The 21,856-nt window shown below is 44.3% G+C and overlaps 1 protein-coding gene across 2 annotated transcripts in view; it reads right to left on the bottom strand.

Annotated features, from left to right (window-relative positions):
• The window catches only part of TSHZ3 (teashirt zinc finger homeobox 3), a 66,850-nt gene extending 45,197 nt beyond the window's left edge, over positions 1-21,653 (bottom strand). Inside the window, exon 1 of one of the 2 annotated variants that reach the window (XM_069793528.1) lies at positions 21,169-21,653. Coding sequence is in view for 1 of the 2 variants with exons in the window: in XM_069793527.1 (XP_069649628.1) it covers positions 19,152-19,191 (40 nt within the window). In the remaining variant the exon portion in view is untranslated. Of the gene's footprint in view, positions 1-19,151; positions 19,717-21,168 lie in introns of those variants that run through there. The other variant, XM_069793527.1, reaches the window with a different exon arrangement.
• Positions 21,654-21,856: the final 203 nt, after the last annotated feature.

Raw genomic sequence — 21,856 nt, 5'->3', positions numbered from 1 at the left:
TACTCAGAAGGCAAAGAGCATTTTTTTCCTACACAAGAATGTGCAAACCCCACTGATTCAGTACAAAACTATCTCCAGAAGATAAGGACATCTGTAGTGTTCTAATGCTGCAGTCTTGCTGCAGTCTAAACACTGGGCGATAGGCCTTGCTCCCTACGTTTTCAGTGATAGTGGACAACGTGTGCCTCCTGACAATATCATCATTATAAACTTGATTATTACATTTGGTATTTCACGAGATGTCTGGCAGTCGATTGCCGAGACACTGCATAGCGTACACTTCTCCCACACACTTCATGGATATTTACTGAATCCCAGTATAACCTAACCTGTTAATGCTTCTGGAATGTATAAACACTGTTAACTGCTAAATTCCCTGTATCAACATTTCAGAAATAACCATTAAATAAGGTGGTTGCTAACTGCTGAGGAAGATTTTGATTTATTGAATAAAGTATTATCATGGGATGAAAATCAAGATCACATTTTTAGGGAGACATGACATATTATCCATAACGAGATGTAATTTTGTACTAAAAGAGTAAGGATAAAGAGTGTGTTTTTAGAATAGAATCAACGGCCAAATTTACACAATGCTGTTACCTATCAATACAGACACTTGACTGTGACAATATTATCTATTTGTAACTTAATACTATTCTGAATATTAACAAAAGTTTCTTGGCATCACATTAATAATTGTCTGATTATTCCAAAACAAATTAAAATATTCCACCTGATCGAATGCCATCAAACAAAATGTCCGTTCCTGGTTGGGTCATTAGTATTACATTACATCCCTCTTAAGAAAAACAACTGCTTAGCATCTTCTCCCAAATCCTTAAAGGTTCTTAAGCACTTAAACACACACAAAAGCCTATTACTTGACAAGATGAGAACCTAACCAAGAAATGCCTACCAGAATCTGTCTGTATCTACATTCCATCAACAACGAGCAGAGGCACAGCATAAAGTTATCAGGTAAGGCGGGTGAAATTCTGTTCCTTAAGCTGACACTCCAGGTCTCAGTGAAAGCCCAATGAAGTCAACAGAGTCAGTAAAAGATCCGTATTTGAGTTCAGTGGGCTTTGGACTGGGTCTTAACAAGAGCGGACGTTGGAAGTGTCGCTCCCCACGGCTTATCCCAAAGGACAATCCACAGCAGCACAGGCTGCTCCAAACCTTTCCTTCAAGCTATCAACAGCTAAGTCAGTCTGTAGGATATCTGAAAAGGAAATAACCCATAGGAAACTCTGCAGGCCAGGCTAATATCCAGCTGCGGGAAGGACACCTGAAGATGCTGCCCGGCAAACTCTGGGCTGTCCATGAATGTCTGCCACGAAGGGCACGGCTGCAGTCGGCTGAGCTGGAGAACGACTGGATGGCCTCTTTGAGGTTCCCTCCACGCTTATGTCCTACCGCTCTGCCACCTGGAAGCGGACCCGGGAGAGGAACTGAAGCTCCCCAGCCCATACCATTTAAGTTCATTTTTACTACCCATAGCCCTGGACCGCTTGACCTGCCGTAACAGCCAAGGTAAAGCTGCTGTTGTACGGACGGTGAGCGGCATTTGCTTCGGCTAAACAGTTCTTCGGCACGGCCCATCGCACCTAAGTCTGTGAGACCCAGCAGAAGCTCTTCCCCGGGCGGGCTGGAGGCAGTCGTGATGGGGCCAGGGGGCTGGTGCAGTAACAGGGCAGTGCCACCCCCCAGGCTCCACACCGGCCCCAGGAGCTGAGGGCACGGGCACGGGAGGGAAGGGGGAGCTGAAAGCCCCTTTCGCACTCTGATACATACAGCCCTGAAGAGACTGACTCGCTGCCTGGTCCTCCGCTCCTTCATCGCACCCAAACCCTGCTACCACTAATATCCAGAGAAGCAACTGTTGTAGACTCCAGGAAGAATCTAACGCCTCCTTTCTCAGTGCAGGGGTGTCCCACACTGAATACATCCAACATCCCAATTATTAGGATACAAATTCCTTAGGTTAAGAAATTGCCATTTTTAAGTTTTGGGGGAGGTCTTGTCTGGAAAGTACAGAGCACATCAGTGATCTGCAAGACTTCAATAATCATTGCACGCTCACAGTTTTTAACGGAAAATAACACATAGGGACATCTCTGCTGGATGTAACCAGCAAAATCTGGGGGACTCCAGAGCGTCAATATTATTAGAGATTTGTACTACTACTGCTGAGAAGATTACGTCGGGCATGACACAAACATGCAACACACAAAGACACTTCTACTTAGGCAATGTAACCAGACTACTTTACATAAAGTTGATAGCGCAATCTAAGTATATTCTTCCAGCCCTTACAACAAAGCGCAACAGTCATTTCATCACAAATTTTAACTATTTTGTTTCCTTTTATCAACATTCAGTACACCAACTTTACAAAATGTCTCTAGTGTCTACAAAAAAAGTTCTTAATTTCACCCTAATGCAAACAAATAGTTTTGTTAACTAAAAACCACTACCGGTGAATGTCCAGTAACAAAAGAGGTTTTAAATACTTTGCTTTTTCATGACAGAGAACAAGTTTCAAAAGGACGATAACTTTGTTTTGTAATTTGTTTATTGCTCAATCATGAAGACCAGATTGAGCATTTGTCACACAATTTTGTGTTGCACACTCCTACAACAAGAATGTGCTGTAAAATTTTATTTCTTTTTCCTTCGTTCAGCTTACTGCTTGCTTGTCCTACTGCTTATTCAGCTAACCATCTCAAAATGAAATGCAATCACATAGGAAGATTTCACTGCTGCTAGAATATTTTATACAGAAAACATATAAGCATGAGGAAATAATGCACCACCATTCTCATATATTACATCAGAGTATTTGCTAACTAATATAGATAGGGAGCATTTTATTGCAGGCCCAGAGCAAAAACAAAGGAAGACAAGGTATCCTGGGTAAATGATACATTTCAGCATATAAAAAACCACTCACACACCGTCTTTGCCGTTTCAAGTTCTACCTTCTACTTTTCAAATATTCTTTCAATAAAATTTGCAACAAGTCCGACCCAGTTAGTCTACCTAGTTTACATATCTCCATCTCTCACTCATAAAGTTAAGGCGGTTACCAGAATTGTACTCTTATGCACAAACTATCTAACTACATTAATATTGCAACTGCAAGGGGATTTGGGGGTTAGAGAGCAAAGCATACATTTAACTCTAAAACAACAGCACAGTGTATTTGGGATTTTGAAGGTAAGTGAACGAGAGTAACATATGAATTCAGATATTTCTATTTCTGGGGACCATACAGCCGTCTTTTCTTCTCCATGGCACTAGTCCTTCCTCTCCCTTCTCCTGAAGGCATTTCCACTCCTGCTCCTTTCTACACGATTACCCTAGACATTAGAGTGAAAGTAGTACCCTGCCCGATGGCTTGTATCTGATGATTCCCTATCTTCGAGGCCATCTGGCTCTGGTCCTGGATTATCAGGTGACACGAGTTAGTCATCTTGCACCTATGACAATAAGCCCATTATCTTTTACCCCTGTCATTTCGGAAGAGATATCCTAGAAAATATGCTGAATAAAACAAGATACTTTTCATACTTTACATCATGTAAGTACATACAACTGTATTTTATGCATTTCCCTGCAGTGTGGCTCATACACTGAAGGACGTTGACTTAGCGAACACCAGGACATCTTCCAAGCTTCAGGCTTAGCTTGCAGAAGACTCTTCTTAAGCACACTGCTGACAAACTGAAAACCGGAGATAAGAAATATTTCTGTTTCACTGCACAGGCTTGTAGGACTGAAACCCTAAAATCACGGTGCATACGAAAGATGGAACAGCAAGCTACACTGAGAGGAACAAAAAGGGCACCTAACCTTAAAAATGTGGAATAAAAACTCTCTCTCATCAGAAATCTTCAGAAGGAAGCATATATTCTCAATCCTTTAAGGAGACAGCGCTCTCTCAAGACAGTGAGAAATACCCTGGATCTCTTGCAGTGAGGAGGACAGACCTGAAGCCTGTCTGTCACATAGCTGCAATGTAAGAGGCTGGAATATGCAAGTGTACGTACTGGGGTGGGGGGGAAGCGTTATACGCTTGTTCAGTTCAGCCAAGCATACGGCACAGTTCAGCCAGGCACATTATATGTATTTCCTCAAGATATTTTTCTCAGTATACAAATATCATGTAACTGGGTGGTTCCTACTGAGATACTACATTCTACTTAACACAGTTAAGCACTGGCAAATGCTTGATTATTATTTGACTGTTTATTTTAAACTCCCTTTGCACATTCTTCGACCAGTTAAAGCAGAACAGCTTACTATCTGTTACGGTGTTCATGTTTGACATATTCTGTCCATTTTTCACTTCATATGAACAAAAAGGCAATCTCGCTTTAGCACGCTTAGTCCCAAGGTATTTCAACTTCCTAAGCAGTTTTCTTTATACAACTGCAAAAGCAACTTGCATTTGGGGAAGAATGAGGAAGGGGCTAGGACAGAAAAATCCTTTTACAGAGTCCAACCTCTTTCACCTGGGAATCAATAAATATTGCAAATGAGGAATAGCTATTCTGTCTTCCCTCAACACCATGCACGGAAAAGAGACTGGGAAAAATCAGAGGGAAAAGATGCACCTCAATTTGATGAGCAGAGGGAAACAGATTATCACGGGGAACTTCTGTCTATAATCTGCTAAGAAATCACTATCAGACTAAACAATAGCTGCCTATATTCCAGCATGCAGCCATCTATCCATATGTCTCTTATCCAACATTTTCTTGATGTCAGCACTATATATCCCTCCATTAGGGAACTACTGCCACAGTTCCCCTATCAGTAAATAAAACTGTGATCAGCAGATCTGAAATACAGCAAATACTTGAAAAGGTATCAGAGGTGTTGATATGTGAAAAGGAGACAAATCCGTTTCCCAGCAAAGGAGGAAAGAGTTCTATAGCCACAAACATGTCACCTCACATGTGGGCATGGCTATCCCACATTTATTTAATACACAAAAACATGCTAAGGAAAGCACTGCATACCCATACACAAACATACATACACCAGCCCTATACAGGCACAGGGCCTACACACCTATGACAAAAAACGCCAGTAGTACGTCAAACTGAATTATCATTACATATAGTAGAAAAGAGAAGTTAGGCCAATTAAAAAAAAAACCTGCCAGCAACTCTAGACAACATCCTATTTACATAAAAATGCTATGCTATTAGCCATGGGCAACACTGACTTTGGTCACACCATGCATGGAGGATATTTCTAAAGCTAATGCTAATATGTACTACTATGCTTTTAGAGAGATTTTATTATTTCTCACACAAACTTTGGTGAACATTACGTTCTGAGGAATCACTAATACAAAATGTTAATTGAGGCTACAGATTTCTCCAAGACATCCAAGTTAACTTCAGCCTGAGCTTCCTGCTACCAATGTTGAAACAAATAGCTCTATGCAGCAGATGTGTCATACCCAGTATTCAGATGGTACCCCATTTCCTTCTTAGCTGTGTTCTCTCCTCCTCTAAGTAAATACTGGAATGATTACAAGTGAAACAGGGTGTGAGAGCAGAAAATGTGATACAGGCTACACACAATTAGCAGAGGAGCTGCTTTTGACACACTGCTGCAAAGAATTATGCAAAGAATAATCCAAGGAATTAGCCAATGCGAAAGGGATGGGGTGTGCAATAACGGTGTGCAAGATTTTCATTCTGCAATTTTATTTCCCAACATCTCACAGCATATATCCTTGCAAATCTTGCTGATAATCAACACTAATACCTAGTTTTTATATTGAAAACAGTGGTTTTGTTCTCCTGGCAGCACCAACTTGAAGATTCTTTGTCCAGTTCTAGAAAACAGAGTAAAGGAAGTATGAAATCAAAAATGAAAAAATACAAAGAGGGAATGTGGCATTCGCCTCTGCTTCACTACTTACAAAACACTTAAAAAAAAAAAGAAACTCTAATAATGCAATCATCCTAGTTATGTTCTCCTGTGATCATTAGGTCCACAGACATCTTACCTTCTAGGCATGAACAAACACCAAAGTTGGGGTTTTTTGGACTACACAAGTACTTTGCCCGACAATCAAAAATATGACATTCCATTCTCTCAAAGATGGTTTACCATATCACAGCTTCAGACATCCAGCTTTTTGGCAACTATAGCGTTCAAACCAGTCTCAATTTGCAGACCCATGGCAGTTTGAGCTCTACCTAGCTGTTTTGCAAAGATCAGTCAATGCTGCTCTACACCAGAAGTGCCTCCCTGTGTACGTTTGTGCTGGGGCATGCGATGCCGCATCTACCACCAGGGTAGCCAGACTCTGAGGAGTTGGAAACTGGGCTTTGTAGCACCTTTTTCATCATTCCAGCTAAAAATCATAGGATTGCTGGAAAATTGGGTTCGGGAATCAGCTCACAAGAGCTTGTTATTCCACACACCGATTGGAAACGCGATAGGTACTGCCTCAACATCTTTCCTATACTGAATGAAGAGCAGTACTGCGGACTTGTCGAGCTTCGCCTGCCTTGCTGATGGCAGAGCTAGTGCAACTCTGATAGCTGCTAGACAGGATAGCAAACGAGACAATACACTGAAAAGGTGGCCCAGAATGAAAAGGCTGGATGAAAGCCATAGGACCCTTACTTGGACAGACTACCCGCACACTCTGGTAACTGCCAGTGAAGATAGTAAAGCTGAAAGAGGCTTAGTGCAAGCATGCAGGAGATTTGTGACAGAAAGTTAGAACTCCATGTCAAGCCTTTCATGCAAACAATAAATATTACTTCTGCTCATAATCAGACTTTTCTCCAGCATCGTCTTTGAATGTTGAACCTTTTTCAATTAATTAAAAACTATGCACTGCAGAGTGCATATTTTATCAGCCCTCAGCTGCTTAAGTGTCTAGAAAAGACCAGGCAGTTTTTCTTTTTTCCAGGCAACCCAGAGCAAGTACTTGCAAGGGTCATATCTTTTTAATTATCTTTTCTCTCTTTGATTAATTATTCCGTCTGACAATAGCGTGTTTCTAATGCTATTCACCTGCCTTTGATGATTGACAACTTTTCTGTCTGATTCAAAGCAAACAGCTGCTGCCATGATTGCCTAGCAACCAGGATGTGATGGATGAGCCCCAAAGATGGATGGCTGCAATAAATCATGTCTCCAGCTATAAAACTGAAAAAAGGGATAAGAATAAAAGCGAACAAAAAACAAAACAAGGTTTCTTCCCATGAGTGCACTCAGCTCCTTACCAATTACACCTGAAATGGACTTTGTGTCTATTAATAGCAAAGTTTTCTAATCAGTAAGAATGCAATGATGCCATTTGTATCAAGGTGTGTTTACAATTGTTCCAGCAAATTGGCACTTGTACTTCAATTACCTGCTGTGTTACACAAGTGCAGGGGTAGGAGATCAAAGTTTTACCTTCTACTGTTGAAGGCTTTACAGAAAATATTAGGCGTTTTCAGGGTTTTCTCATGATGTTGGACTTGAATGAAGCGCATAAACTTGAATTCTCCTTACTTTTGGCAACTGAGAGAGTGTACCGAAAGCAAACTGAACTGGATTTGTAGAAGGAATAACAAACACCAGATTTCTGAAAAACTCGATTCTATGAAACTCGTATAAAGTCACCATTGGCTTTGTGAAACATGTTTTAACCTAAATGCTGTACAATGTTAATTACATGCTGCTCCAATTCCCTCTTGCTAGGAGGGCATCTCGCAATCAAAGAAAAAGTTCACGTGACAAGCAGCGTTTCAAAAATACCATCTACCTGTGCAAATTCAAGACTGATTCAACAAAAAGCCATTCTCGTCTAATTTCACCTACCATTCCTGGCAATCGTTTGATTTTTGTACGATGTGCCAGGCAAGAAACATTCAATAGTTTGTCAACTCAGAATGAGTTTAGCGGGGCTGTGTATCGCGCTTGCCCGGAGATGTTTGCGCACAAACACCCCATCGCTTGAAGTTTTGGCACTACCTACGGCTGAAGCTGCTCTGTTGCTGGAGTGTCTATCTCCTGATAGTTGCTGCCTGTGCTTCCAATACAAGACCTAATTTCCTATAAAAAGCTGCTTCCTTAATTCTTCCAGCAGGTGGGGGTGTCCTGGTTCCAGCAAAAGTGCTTCAAAAAGGGAAGGGATTGCCCTTGCTATTCCCATGGACGGGCTATCCACCTCCAGGAGCATCCTGGACACCTGGGAGTGAACGCCGAGACTCAAAGATTCACCACTCTGGGTGAAAAGGGTGGGCGGAAGAGAAAAATGTAAACGTTGAACATAATTATGTTCTAGAACTTTGTTTTCTTTGCCACTGTGGGACCAAAACACAGCCTGTTAGCGAAAGGAAGCTGGAGCGTGTTCATCTGTTCACAAGCACATTTTTAAAGCACATTTTTATACTGGAACTGGCAACGCCTGGCAATGCCACGCTGGAACAGCTACGGTCCTGCTTATATTTTAGTGTCTCTGTATTCATGCAAAAAGATTGCCTGTATCCTTGCACGGGCCATAGCTTTGTCTACATTCTTTACAATTACTGAAATGCTCTCGCTAAAAACTTAACTCTGCCTCTGCCCATCCCTCTCTCTGTTGTACAAACACACACACATACACACACAGAAATCCAGCCCCTAAAACAATTGTAAGGCACTCCTGTAATGACCAGCTAGTATCTGGTAACAAACAATGAGAAGGCAAAGCCATCAATCACAACGTGCACGCCGAGGCCTCCATTCTGTCCCAGCTCATCCAACTCTCAAGTTACAGCTTTACACGGCAAGTCTAAATAATATTCAAAATGATAAATGGCACTATAAGCCTGATATCCATCATCAATCTTTTTTTAAGGAACATCCATCTTCAATAATGCACGTTTGAATCATGTGAAACCAAGAGCTCCCAGATTCATTTACACAACCCCCAGCAAGCTGGTGCTGCTTGAATGATACGTGTCAGCCAGTTTGTCCCAACTGCCAAACTTAAAAAAAAAAAAAAAAAAGGGGGAAAAGAAAAAAGAAAGGGAAATAAAGAGAGTGAAAGAAAACAGGAGGGGAAAACCTTCAGGGGGTTGAACAAGACGACTTTGCAGATAATAGGAGAGAACACCACCTCTTCAGTCCCTCTGCCAGCTGCCCCCCCAGCACAGGCGCTCTCCTCCTTCTCCTTCTCTTCTCCTTCTGCTTCTCCTCTCCCTCTCCGCCGGCCCGGCCACTCGGCCGGCCGTCTCCCGGCCGGCCGGCGCTGCGCCATAGGCAGGCCGTGCTGAGGGGAGAAGACAGCAGTGCTGGAAAGGGAGCTCCCCCCACGCACCCCCCGCGCTGCCTGGCAGGGCCCGTGTGATAAATGACACATGTCATTCTGTCGGGAGGGAAGGGTGGGTCAGTGATGTATGGCTCTGCTGAAAAGGAAATCGACTGTTTGGCATGGTGCGGCTATTCTCCACCAGGATTTAGTTTCAGAACTCTAAAATGAAATCTCCGATGTTTCAAGTGCACGGTTAGGGCAGGCCGACGTGCGGCCGAGGCAGCTCCCCCCCCCTCCTTTTTTTTTTATCCTTTCTCTGCCCTTCGGATTTCAAAAAACTGCTCCGCTGACTAGAAACTGCAAAAGAACACACATATATCAAAGTCTTCAATAGTTATGATCCATGATAAAATTTAAATAGGTTGAGGTTTCTATTTTTATTTATTATTGGGGGGGGAAAATGGCATGCAGGCTTGACACAAAAGCAAGATAAAAATTAGCATGTTTGAAGTAATCGTCCCACAGCTTGACATCTGCATAGTAAATTTTAAAGGAAAAAAATGTGTCAGGCAGGCATGAGCTGTTCCCTCCCTCCCCCCCTCTTTCATTAGCTCACTGGCAGGGTGGCACTTCTGAACCTCATTACTGCAGGAGGATTTATGAAGCTGAACCCAATGGCAAAGAAAAGGCATCTGTCAATAATTGTAGGGAGCTGCACTCACAGCTTTGAAATCTCATTAAGTATGCAGTTATCAGGCATAAAGATCAAAAACATTACTCAACTCCGACAGAATCTTATGGAGGAACATTAATTAGCAACAGGCCTACAGTACAAAAAAAAAAAAAAAGAAAAAAAACCCAGACTTCCTCTCACACCTGCCCAACCCACAAACCAAAAGAAACACTCCCCCTCCCTTCAGAAAAAAATAATTCCCAGCATCTGAGACTGATCAAGTACATGAAACAAGAGAGAGAAAAAAAAAAATCCAGTTGAGACAGTCTTGGCGGTGAAGAGAGAAAAGGAAGAAGCTGTCAAAGTTGAGAAGGATGTCAGCACTGGCCCTGATTACAAGGGCCTATACAGTTCCCAGGCCTTTTATCATCCCTGCCATCAAAAACAGACTCTGTGTCACAGATGGATGACTGATGGCTGCCAGTCTTGAGCAGCCTCGCCAAGCCTCCAGGAGGCCCCTGCTGAGATCTGGCCCTCCAGCAACAGGCTTGACCTAGCAGGAAAAGGGCTGCAGGCAGCGAGCCCAGTCCCAGAGACACTCAGAAACAGCACCCTGTTCTGTTCTTCCCCAGAACAATTCAGCGAGAGGTTGGTCGGGGTTTGTTTGTTCAGCTTACAGAAGTTAAATGGAATACTTCTGCTCTCCACTCAAAGACTGCGCATTATTTGAAAATAACACTAACGACAAAAAAAAACCCACCCTCCAAAAACCCCCAAACAACTCTTCTTTGGCCACGCTGAACGTACTTTTCTGATCTTGTTTCCAGCTTGCATTTTAACCACTATTTGCATGCTCAATTGCTTAGAAAATACAGGAGAGTAAAATATAAATTTGGGGGGAAACATACAAATTCACAGACGAAGCTGGACCATAAAACCAAGTGACCTTTGCAGCATTGAGTATGGTGTGCAACTAATTAAGAACTATGGCCATATTAACATTTTTTTACAGAATCAAGGATATCAGCTACACAGCTTAACCCATTGAACATATTTTTTTCATTTCCTCTCTATCAAAAACTGTGTTTGCAAACAATAACTCAAAGCTACTTGTTAAAAAAAAAAGGGGGGAGGGGGGAATCACCTTCTATAGTCTTCTTCCCATTTGGGACTATGCCTGAAAAACTCCCTCTCGAGTTACGTGCTACCCTTCGTACATTTTCTATTTCCCATAATTTTGCACTACAAAGAAGCTTTCCACTGTACAACTCCATTTCCGTGTTATTTACTATGTGCTGGATTTTAATACAATGTACAAATTTGTCTCTTATTTCATGAGATATACGGTGATATTTATGCGTCACTTATAGCAATGCTGAAGGTTGGCTTCTTAATGAACTACATCTTTAATAGCGCACAGAGTCAGAGAGATACACGCGCACATATAAGACAACCTGCCAGTCAAAATCTTTTCAATATCTAAAATTCATTCACTTACTAAGTAACATACTTTAAAATACACGTTAGCTCTGACAAAATACGGAAGCGGAGGTTCCGCTCTAAACAACATTTTTAAAAGAATTTTACATAAAGTGTTACAATAAGGTGTTTATATTTTTTCGCATGCTTACCGTATTATTTTTATTATGTGTAGCATCAGAGTGATTATAGCAATTACATCCAACAGAATTAATTATAGAACATCCCATCATTCCTAAATACATAATGCATTAGAGGTAAGCCAAAGAAAGAAAACATCTTGACTGTGGTGACTATTGTTGGAATAATTTTTTCTCTAAGCATAAAGGCAAAACCAAAGTAGAAAGACATACATGGAAACGGTAGGGCAACACAGGAGAACGTTAACTACAGAAATCTGAATAGAAAGGCAGGTACGTTTTTAATAGAGATACTAACCTGCGTAAAGCTGCACTAGCACAAATATCCATGTAAAATCCATTAAAGTTTTTTAATCATGAAATATGGAAACTGGCCAATTCACCTAACCACTATGTTAGTACATAAAGACAAGAGTGTATGGGTGAAAGAGTTACAAGCCTTTACGTATGCAAAATAAATTCACTCAAAGCTTCATTAATATTAATTTAAATTCAGAACCCATTTACATTAAATTGTTCATTAAAAATTGCCTATTTTATGCAACATGCATTCCGCAAAGAACACATAAGAAACTGAAACAGAGGGCTCAATTTAATGATGGAAATATCAAAAGTAAATGAATTTGAATCATTCCAAACGAATAATAAAACAGCTCTCTCCCCTATGCTAATGCATGAAGTTTGTCGGGAGTTTGGCGGAAGGGCACGAAAACTGCTCTGCTTCCCCTCGCCAGGGCTTGGTTGGTGCCCTTCCGACCTCCCCACCACCACGTAGTCTTGCTAAAACAAGAATTCCTCGTGGACAGGACCTAAAAAACCACCTCCATAAAAAACGTTCACTAATTGTGAGCACACTGAATCCCTCCAAAACTTGTATTTATTCCAAGCGACTTCAAGTTTAGCTTAGCTGTTTAACAGCCATCCCCAGTAGGAAGGGGATGGGAGGTAAAGGTAAGGCAGGCTGGGAATGGAGAGCTCTTCATTGGTAAACTCCCACACCAACAAATACAGTGAACTTACGCGATTCCCAACAGCTGTTCTGAATGAAGAAAAGAGAGTCATAATTAATAACATGTGTCCTGACAGAATTAATTAATAATTTATCATTAAGTCTAAAACACGAACTTAGATTATTCTTCAAGAGTCGCACCTTTACTGCCCGAACAAGCCAGGTAATGGCATTGGTGAAGAGCTTTCAGGTATTTTATGATCTTCTGGTAACTCTTTTCCCCACTCTCCCTCCGCCCCCGGGGAAAAAAAAAAAACCTTTGAACATTTTCTGAGAAACATCTTAAAGTTGATGCTTGCAATGAGCAGCATTTAAATTCCGCAGATTGGCTCTCTACTGAGATGACCAAAATATCTTTCAGGCGCAAAATCAGGAGAATGCAGTAGGATGAATCTCAGAGTCTCTGAAATGAAGTCCTATTTATTTCAACTCTTACACTCCTTTTTATGAAAATGGTAACAAACAATTTCAAGCTCTGACAATGTTCTATTCTGCATTATTATACTTAAGAAAACTACAGTATAGCCTCTCGTGGACTATGCTTTAAATCCTTTGAGCCAATTTTCATGCAGTTTTTTAAAAATGTTGAAATCAAGAAAAATCAATTGCATAAATTTTTTCAATCCTCCTGCTTTAGGTAATGACACACACAAAAAAAAAAAGCAACACAGCCATTGTTTAGTGGGATTTTTTAAATTAATTTAATGTCTAACTGCAAATGCTGGAAACTAGAATTAATCTGTCTGGATAAAAAAAGGCTTACAGACATTTAAATGCATGTATCGGGACACTTTATCAACCTAACATAAAATTGTCATCTTATCTTATTATATGACTATTTTATGCATGTGTCAAAGAATTTAAAAATGAATGCCTGTCTATTCAGTCTAATTACAACTGCATATTATCTGTCTGGATGTACCAGTCCATATCATTGTTACCAAATACAATATATTGTATTCACCTTTCATTTTTAACTTAAGGCTGATAGACCACAATTTGGGCGTAACTAAATTTAAAAAAAAAAAACCAAAACAAAACACCAAACACACACACACAGAAGGGAAAAAAAAAAAAAAGCAGACTCAAACACCTGAGGTAGATTGTTTAGTAAATGATGCTGAAGTATTTCATAGATAAGATAACACACGATCACTCTGCAACTATGTTATTTTTGGTGTTGTATCATAACCATACATATACATATACTCTTACTTGACAATGCAACACTTCAGGCATCTTAATACTTGATCTACTAGCAGCACCTTGTAAATAAGGCTGTATGAAAATTTGACAATCTGTATTTGGATTCGCTAGGAAACGGTCATGACGTTGGACTAAAATATGGATTATTACACCGTAAAACTAGCAGTGCCAAGGTTTGTTCAGAAAGATAACACGGAAGGTTACTTTACATCCTGGCAAATTATTTCTTTTCATTCCCTCTGCACCACCATATGTTTCTATCTAAGTGTGCACATAGCACACTTAAAAAATTTACCCCACACTTCACCCTGAAGGTGATCTTTCCTATATAGTTTCCACTAATCCTGGAAACAGGGCTGACAAAAAGGACCCACTCTAATCCTGCTAACTCACCCTAGCTTCACTGCATTTCCCATAACCCTGCAGCAGTCACAATTCATTCTAATCACTTTACAAAACAATCTTTAGTAAAAAGAGGAAAAATGCAGACTTGTAAGCCAATTTAAGAAATAACTGCTGATACATCAGTTATTGACTATTTCACTCCTGCTCATGATAGTGCTCAAGGCAAAACCGAGAACAAAATGACAACATCAACCGCACGCAATAAACTGTGGCCCAGGAGAGCACTGAAGCCCTAATTGACAGCTGTCAAGCTAATGGGAGAAATGGCAGCTGATTCTGGAAAATTCTGTTTTCCAGACGGATATTCAGGGGAATCTATCAGGCCTTTTTATATTTATGCCCCTTTTTCTTTTTTTGCATTGTTCCTCACACTTTGCCGAAAAAAAAAAAAAAAAAGCAGAGGACAGCCATAACTAATCATTTTGTCAGCTTGCTGCTAGGAAGAATCTCTGTCCAACAGAGAAATATGTGGCAGGTTTGGAGGCAAATAACATACCAAGGGCTGACACTGCAAGTACCTTTATAGGTAGTCTACTTTATCGCTACATTTACTTTTGGGGTATGTATGTAGTTGCAAGCAATTCCCATAAATTAAAGCAAGCATTCAACTTCCCGAAGTCAGAGCTGCCTGGAAATCTGGCTGCACAACCTGCATGCCATCTTGCATCTGTATTTCTGCGGTGCACTCCCAGCCTCGCTCTGGAGGTGCTGATAACTAGCGAGAGCACTGAAGTCCCTGAAAAGTGGAAGTGCTCCGCATCTCTGAAAAATCAATTTAATGTGTTTCAGTATTCACACTGACCATGGGCATCTTTTGAATGTAAGCACGGAAGTTGTGAAGAGCTTAAAAAGTATGCAGCTATCTCTGGGGTTTAAACCATATTACATAGAAAAAAAACCAAAAAAAACCAAACACCAGACAAAAAAACATGGGCCCAAGTTTGTTTGGTTTTATTCCAGAGGCTTCAAAACTCAGCACGGTTGTCTGGGTCTAAAAACCAGTAACTGATCATTGTCTTATTTAATTTATTTAAAAAAAAAAAAAAAAAAAGTAAATGAGTTTCCAGCAAATCATTAGTTCCCAATCCCTCCTCAGAAGAGCTTTGTATGTATACAAAATATGTATTAAGTTGCTTCTGTCAGTAGGAAGTACATTTTCTTGATCTTTTAAATAGGTTTCTAAAAAAGCTGCCAGTAAAAGCCATAATTTAAGGACAGATAATTACTGTTTGCATGAACAAGACTGGCCTCTATTAATGCAGTATCTTAGCTTTCCTAGACAGTAGCCTCTAACCAGTAAATACCTTCTTTCTCCTGACTTAAATGACAGGAGTCTTTGGAGCATCAGTTCTATCTTCTTGCTTTAACAGGTGAAGAATAAAATTGCGACCCCTGACTCTTCCTCCCAAATTCATCTATGATAGTCACCTGAGCCTCAAAGCAAACAAACTGAAATTATCATTTTTACAGATTCTTGATTCTCAGAGACAGCTTTAGTCTTCCACAGTGTGGTGTTAACACTTGGGCTAGACATAAAGAATTTGTGCACCTGTCTGTTATGTCTGCGAGCTCTGTGCTGCTGAGAGTTCTTTGTTGTTGTTATTCTACTCCAGACCATTAAAAGGGCCCTAATTCCTATGACATGATTATCCAGGTACCAAAGCCCATTTGTCACCTGCAGCAGAAAATTGAGTTAATGCACAACTAAAGGCAACCAGGACTGTGTAATATCAACTTGATTACATCAAACTAGCTGCAAACCTAATTCTGCTGGATGACACTGCGTGGAGCTTGTCATCTCCAATCATTAAAGCTGTCAGGAATCCATCAGGTTTACAGCTAATTAGGTGAACACTAATGAAGCTGGCAAAACAACTTTTCTTTTTTTATGGCTGAGCGGACCTTTCAGTTTGGAGAAAAAAAATTCTCGAGTATTCTCAAGGTTGCTGGGGACTGGATTTCCTGAGTTACCAATCAGCAGACATCTTTAATTCTCCCCCCACCACCACCTTTTTTTCTCTCTCAGTACCAAGCAATCAATTTGTCATCACTCTCAGTATGCCACAAAAGCAGTCATGAACCTTATAACTCGCAGCTCTGAAGCCAAAAAGAAGGGGGGGGGGGGGAATGTAAGTTTCTTCTGCCTTAAAATAAAATGCCTCATACAGCTCACTTATTTATCTTCATGCACTTATCAACAGCATAAACGTTCTTGTTTTTTCACTCTTCTCAAATAAGTAGCCCTTCAGTCATTCTACATCCCCCATATCCATTAGGCAGAGGCATTTTGATAAAGTAAAGCCAAAGCTAGTGTATGGGAAAGAATGAAAGCACTCACTCTGCCAACTTCTGATTGACCATTAAGCTATTGATGAATGTGCCTGTCAGGAGAGAGACAATTAAATCAAATATGAAACAAAGTCGTTTTGACGGGTCATTTTGATAGAGCAAAACCATTCTTCCATCTCCTATTAGTCCTGCAGTCAAGTTTTTGTAATGAATATTTCTTAACTAACCTGTTATTTCTTAGCTGGTTTTTAAGGTGTTAAAAAAAAAAAAAAAGCCTTTGCTTTTACTGCTATTAGAAAAAGTAACATTTCCAATGCGACCAATAAAACAGCATTTCAGTGGGAAGCAATTATACACAATACTAAATGTTTAATGTGGCTATCAAAAAGCTAAAAGTTTAAACAGATTACACTTCTGCTAAATATGAAAGATAGATCACATATCATGGGTGATTCACTTGAGAAAGGAGGGAGAGATGAAGGGGGGGAGAGGGAGAGAGGGAAAGAGAGAGAGAAAGATACCTCAGAATGCGTGTTTAGTGCAGAAACATTTTCTTCCAGCCCATGGAGAGCCCAGCATACAGCACAGTCGAATATGTCAAATATTTGAAAGAGCTAGATTTTGCAGAACTAAATTAATGTTCCAAAATAGAATTTCCCAAGTACTAGGAAAAGTTCACCTTTTTAATTTCTTTGAAAAGTCTTATTTGACGGCACGAGCCAGAAACGCAAAATATTATCGTTAAGTATTTGGCTACGATATTGTTTGCTAGATCGTACCCCTACCGTACTGCAAAACTTTCCAAACTTTCTAGCTGTTAGTATATGGAGCAACACTGCTAGAAAGTCTATTTCTCTATTTCAAAAGTCCTAGATGAATGCACGTATATATCGAAGAAGAGAAGAAAGAAAACGTGGACATAGTTAACCTACAATTTGTATTACTCCCTGAATCCCTTGCTGTTTACTGAATTCAAACCACACCACTCTGAGAAAGTTGCCAGACAGCGTGAAAGCACCGTCACATTTTTGAATGCCCGTTTTCTAACAACGCCCTACCAAGTTGCAGGACTACCTGCTTCAAGTTGTCATAGGCACAAGTACAAACGCCCTACCGAGAAAGCTGCCGGAGCCTCTGGAAAACTTCTACACCCAGCCTCTTGGTACAGAGCCTTCCTTTGTCAAAGGCGAACTATGGCTGTCACATGCTGGTCCCCCAAAGCTGTCCCTAACCCAAGCCCATCCGGTTCCTCCCCCCAGGTCAGCCCCACGGCCCTGGAAGCCCTCGACCCGTGGCTATATGGCACATCCAGCCAGGAGCCCCTGAAGTTGCACTGACAGAGAGTTGACAGGCCACGTGTGACGTCACCGAGTCTGGCGTTACCATGGCAAGTGATTTATTGATGTTTATCGGGAATGAATAGATCAAAGGCAGCCAGATGACAGGCGATCAATCAGCCATCAAATCAAGGATGGCAACAGGCCAAGGAAACCTTTTCCAGCCCGCATATCCCCAACTAAGGATTACTGTAAAATTATGTGGGGCTTTTTTTTTTTTTTTTTTTTTACTGTTTTCTTTTCAGTTTGGCTTCTCCAAAAAATACTGCCTAAGTTTAACAGGAGTTGACATTTCTGGCATAAGGAAAACAACACAAACAAACAAAAAACCTCACTAGGACAAAGCCTTGAAAAGTATTTCTAAAAAGGAAAAAAAAAAAAGGGGGGGGGGAGGAAATTGTAAAGGCACTATCAGAAACATTCGCCAGTCATTTGACAATACACAGATCCTTTTTCTTTTTTTTTTTTTTTTTCCCCCCTTTGGTTTCCTTTGCAGCTTCTCATCTGGACTCATAAATAAGAAATCAATAGGATTAACAGAAGAGGTTGCCAAAGAGAGTGACCAGCTAGGTGGGTCTGTCTGTCCAGCAGAGACATCTCCAGTGCGGTACAAGGGGGAGAGAGAAAAAGATAAAAGTTGGGCAAAGGAAACAGTCCTGGGCTTGGATCCTCAAGGAACACTGCAGACCCTCCAAATCACTTTGTCCCTGCCACTTCATTCACAGCGTGCCATGTATTTACACATACCCTATCGCTTTTTACAGGAAAAATAGATTTTTAAGAAAAGAGTATTTTCACTGGCTTTCGCAAACCGCTCGCCCGTGGGGGAAGGGGATGGAGAAGAACGAAGACTACGAGGGAGAGGAGCGAAGTAGGTGCCAAAGTACGGGCTGGAAACGAACAAAATTCGCCTCCTTCTCCCACCCCTAGAGCCACAGAGATCATACGTGTACATGTAGCATGTGCCTGCGCATAGCCGCCTGCCTTCCACAAAGTGTTGCCCCCCCGAACCGAGCCGGGCGATGGCAGAGTTGGGAAGACATCAAAGTGGGTACCAAAGTAGGGAAAGGGCTTCCTTCCACGTGCCCCCACCCCTGCCACCCCAAGGAGGGGGGAAAAAAAAAAAAAATCCAGTCATCTCCCCCCCCCCCCGCCACAGCGTTGTGCCTCCAGACCAAGAGTTGCTCCGCGAAATCCACGGCATGCAGCGCGCGACCGCGGGCAGCGGGGCCGGGAGGGAGCCCGGTCCACGCCGACGGGCTCAGCCCGCCGGGGGAAGCGGCTGTGAAAGAGACGGAGGAAAGCGAGAGGAGAACCGGGCGGCCGGGGAAGGCGGCTCTCGTACCTGCTGCGCGCCGGGGCGCTTGCTGCTTCCTCCTCGGCATGCTGAGCTCCTGCGGCCGCCGGCGCCGGCGGGGGGGGGGCTGCCTGGGCGCGGGGGTGGGAAGAGTTGCTTTAGCCCCAGAGATCCGGTGAGCTGCTCCAGTCTCGGCTCGAGGGCTGGGTTGGGGATATATTTTTTGTTGCTGTGCATGCACGATGCCGAGGAGGAGGAGGAGGCGGCGGCGGCGACGGAGGAGGAGGCGGCACAGAGGAGAGGACAGCCCTGCTGCTGCTGCTGCTGCTGCTGCTGGCAGAAGAGGGGGGAAGTTTGACAAATCGCCCCGGAGGAAGGAGGAGGGGAAGCCCCCCGAAGAGGTGTGCGGGCGGGAGGGCTGGGGAGAGCCCGCAGTCCCCCCCACCCCACCCTGCGCCCCCGGTGCCTGGCCGGGCTGGGAGATCACGGCATAAAGACGGGGGATTTCTCGGCAGGAGTCGGCGGAGCCTCAGCCTGCGCTCTCCACTCCCCGGCTCCCGGCTCGGCGCTGGAGCAGCGGCGGCGGCGGCGGCAACAGGCGAAGCTTGAAGGGAAACGAGATGATCGCAGTGTCACTCAAACTAGTCCGCAAAGAGGGAGAGGGGCACCGCGCTCCCACCGCCTCCCGCCCCGGACGGCACCTTAACTCTTTGCGCATCGCGCCGCCGGACCGCCCGCCGCCGGCCGGCCACGGCGGCGGCGAAGGGTCCGCCCGGGGAGGCGGCGGCGGCGGCAGCAGCGGCGGCGGCGGGGCGCCCGCTCCCCACCCCCCGCCGCCCTCGCCGCCGCCCCCTCCGCCGCCCAACTTCGCCCGCCGCCGCTCTCCTCAGCAGCCCGCCGCGGCGGAGGGGCTCGGCCCGCGGGCACCCCCGGGCAGGGCAGCCCGCTCCGCTCCGCTCCCCTCGCCCCGCTCCCCGCCGGCAGCCCTTCCCTTTCCGCCCCCGCGCACACCCGTTCCCCGCCGGAGCGCCCCCCCCCCTCCTCCCGGCCATCGCCGCCACGCCGGGGCGCGGGACCCTCCCGCCGCCCGCCAAGCCTCTGCCCCCTCCCCCGGCGAGGAGGGCCCGGCGCTGGAGCCCCGGCCGCCCCGCGAGGTGACAGCGGCGGCGGCGGCCAGGGCCCCCGCCTCGCCCCGCACCTCTCGCCGCCGCCCGCTCCGGCCCCACTCACCGGCGCGCCGGGCAGCTGGCCGCCCGCCGGCACACATCCAGCCCTCCGGCTCCCACCTGGCTGGCGCCACAGCCGCCCGGGCTCCGCTTCGCGCCTGCGGGCGGGGTGTCGGGGGCCGCTCCGGCCGGCGGCCGTTAACGGCGGCGTCTCCGCCGGCTGAGCCGCTGCGCCCTACCCCGCGGTGCCGCCGGCCGGCCGGACGGGGAGCGGGCAGCGCCCGCGCACTCCCGCGCCCCGCGCGCGCCCGGCTCTTCGCGGAAGATCACTTTTCCCTCTTTCCCTCCTTTGGGGCTTTTTTTTTTTCCCCTCTCTTTTTGTTTGGGCTCGGTTGTTTGGTTTTGGGTTTTTTTGTTTGTTTGGTTGGTTTGGTTTTGGTTTTCGGTTGGTTTTTTTTTTTGGTCCAAGTTCACTGGCGAGCCGCCGCGCTCAGTTCAGCGAGCGCCGGCGGATCGATGTGCTGCGGGTTTGATTGCGCATCCCTGGGCGGCGGGGCCGCGCACCAGCGGGGAGGGCCGGGGCGGCGGGGGGCGCGCGGGGGCCCATGCCGGCCTCCCGCCTCCGCCGCCCTGCGCGCCCGGCCGCGGCGGCCCCGCACCCGCACCGCCGCGCTGCCGGAGGCCGCCCGGGCTTGGGAGAAGTGAAGGAAAAAAAAAACAAACAACCCAAAAAACAACAACAACAAAAAAAAAAGTAGCGATTTTTTTTCTTTCTTTTTTTTTTTCTTTTTAAAGTTCATGGGGAGGAATAAAAAAAAAGGATGATCTCACTTTTACGGTGAGATCAAAAAAATCTCCACTCGCCCCCATTCTTCGAGATTTGGGATAATTCCAAATACCTGACTAAGTGCAGATGTTGTTGCGTCTTCACATCTTATAAAGCCGCCGTGCCGCTCTTTTGCTCTTGCTTTCCTTTTGAAGTTGCAGGAAATTCAAACACTTTACATGAAGGGTGGAGAAGGTTTGGGATATATTTTTTTTTGGATTATTATTGTTATGAGTTGATTGGTTTTTTTAAGCTGATCTTTAGGATGAAAAAAAAAAAATCGCAGTCGCCTAAAGTCCCCGGGAAATTGCTACTGTTGGGGGAAAACGAAACATTTCTTGCAAACAAGCAAATGGTGAGTTGTCAATTGCCGCTTCTGCTGCCAAATTCGCTCAGTTCCATCTCATTGATACTCGCTGGTTGCTCCTCACAGTTACAGTATCTGCTCTCGGAAGGAGCGATCAGATCTACTTAAGAGCCGACACTGAGACGTTCCCCCCTCCCCAAAAAAACCCCTCTGTGTGTGTGTGTGTGTGTGTGTGTGTGCGAGTGCGAGTGCGAGTGTGCGCTTGCACCAGGACGGGGCGCGGGGCTGCGGCGGCGGCTGGCAGCCCAGTGCGGGCGGGCTTCGCCGCTGTGGCGGTGCATGCCGCTAGATCCGCCCTAACATCTGTCCGTCTCACCATTGGCGCATCCATCAGTGTCACCCTGGCTGCACATTGCAACGACAACACATCAGACACAACACAGAGCGGGATTCG

This window comes from Haliaeetus albicilla, chromosome 10 (genome assembly GCF_947461875.1).
Source record: "Haliaeetus albicilla chromosome 10, bHalAlb1.1, whole genome shotgun sequence".
Taxonomy (NCBI): Eukaryota; Metazoa; Chordata; class Aves; order Accipitriformes; family Accipitridae; genus Haliaeetus; species Haliaeetus albicilla.
This window is presented reverse-complemented; position numbering and strand designations above follow the sequence as displayed.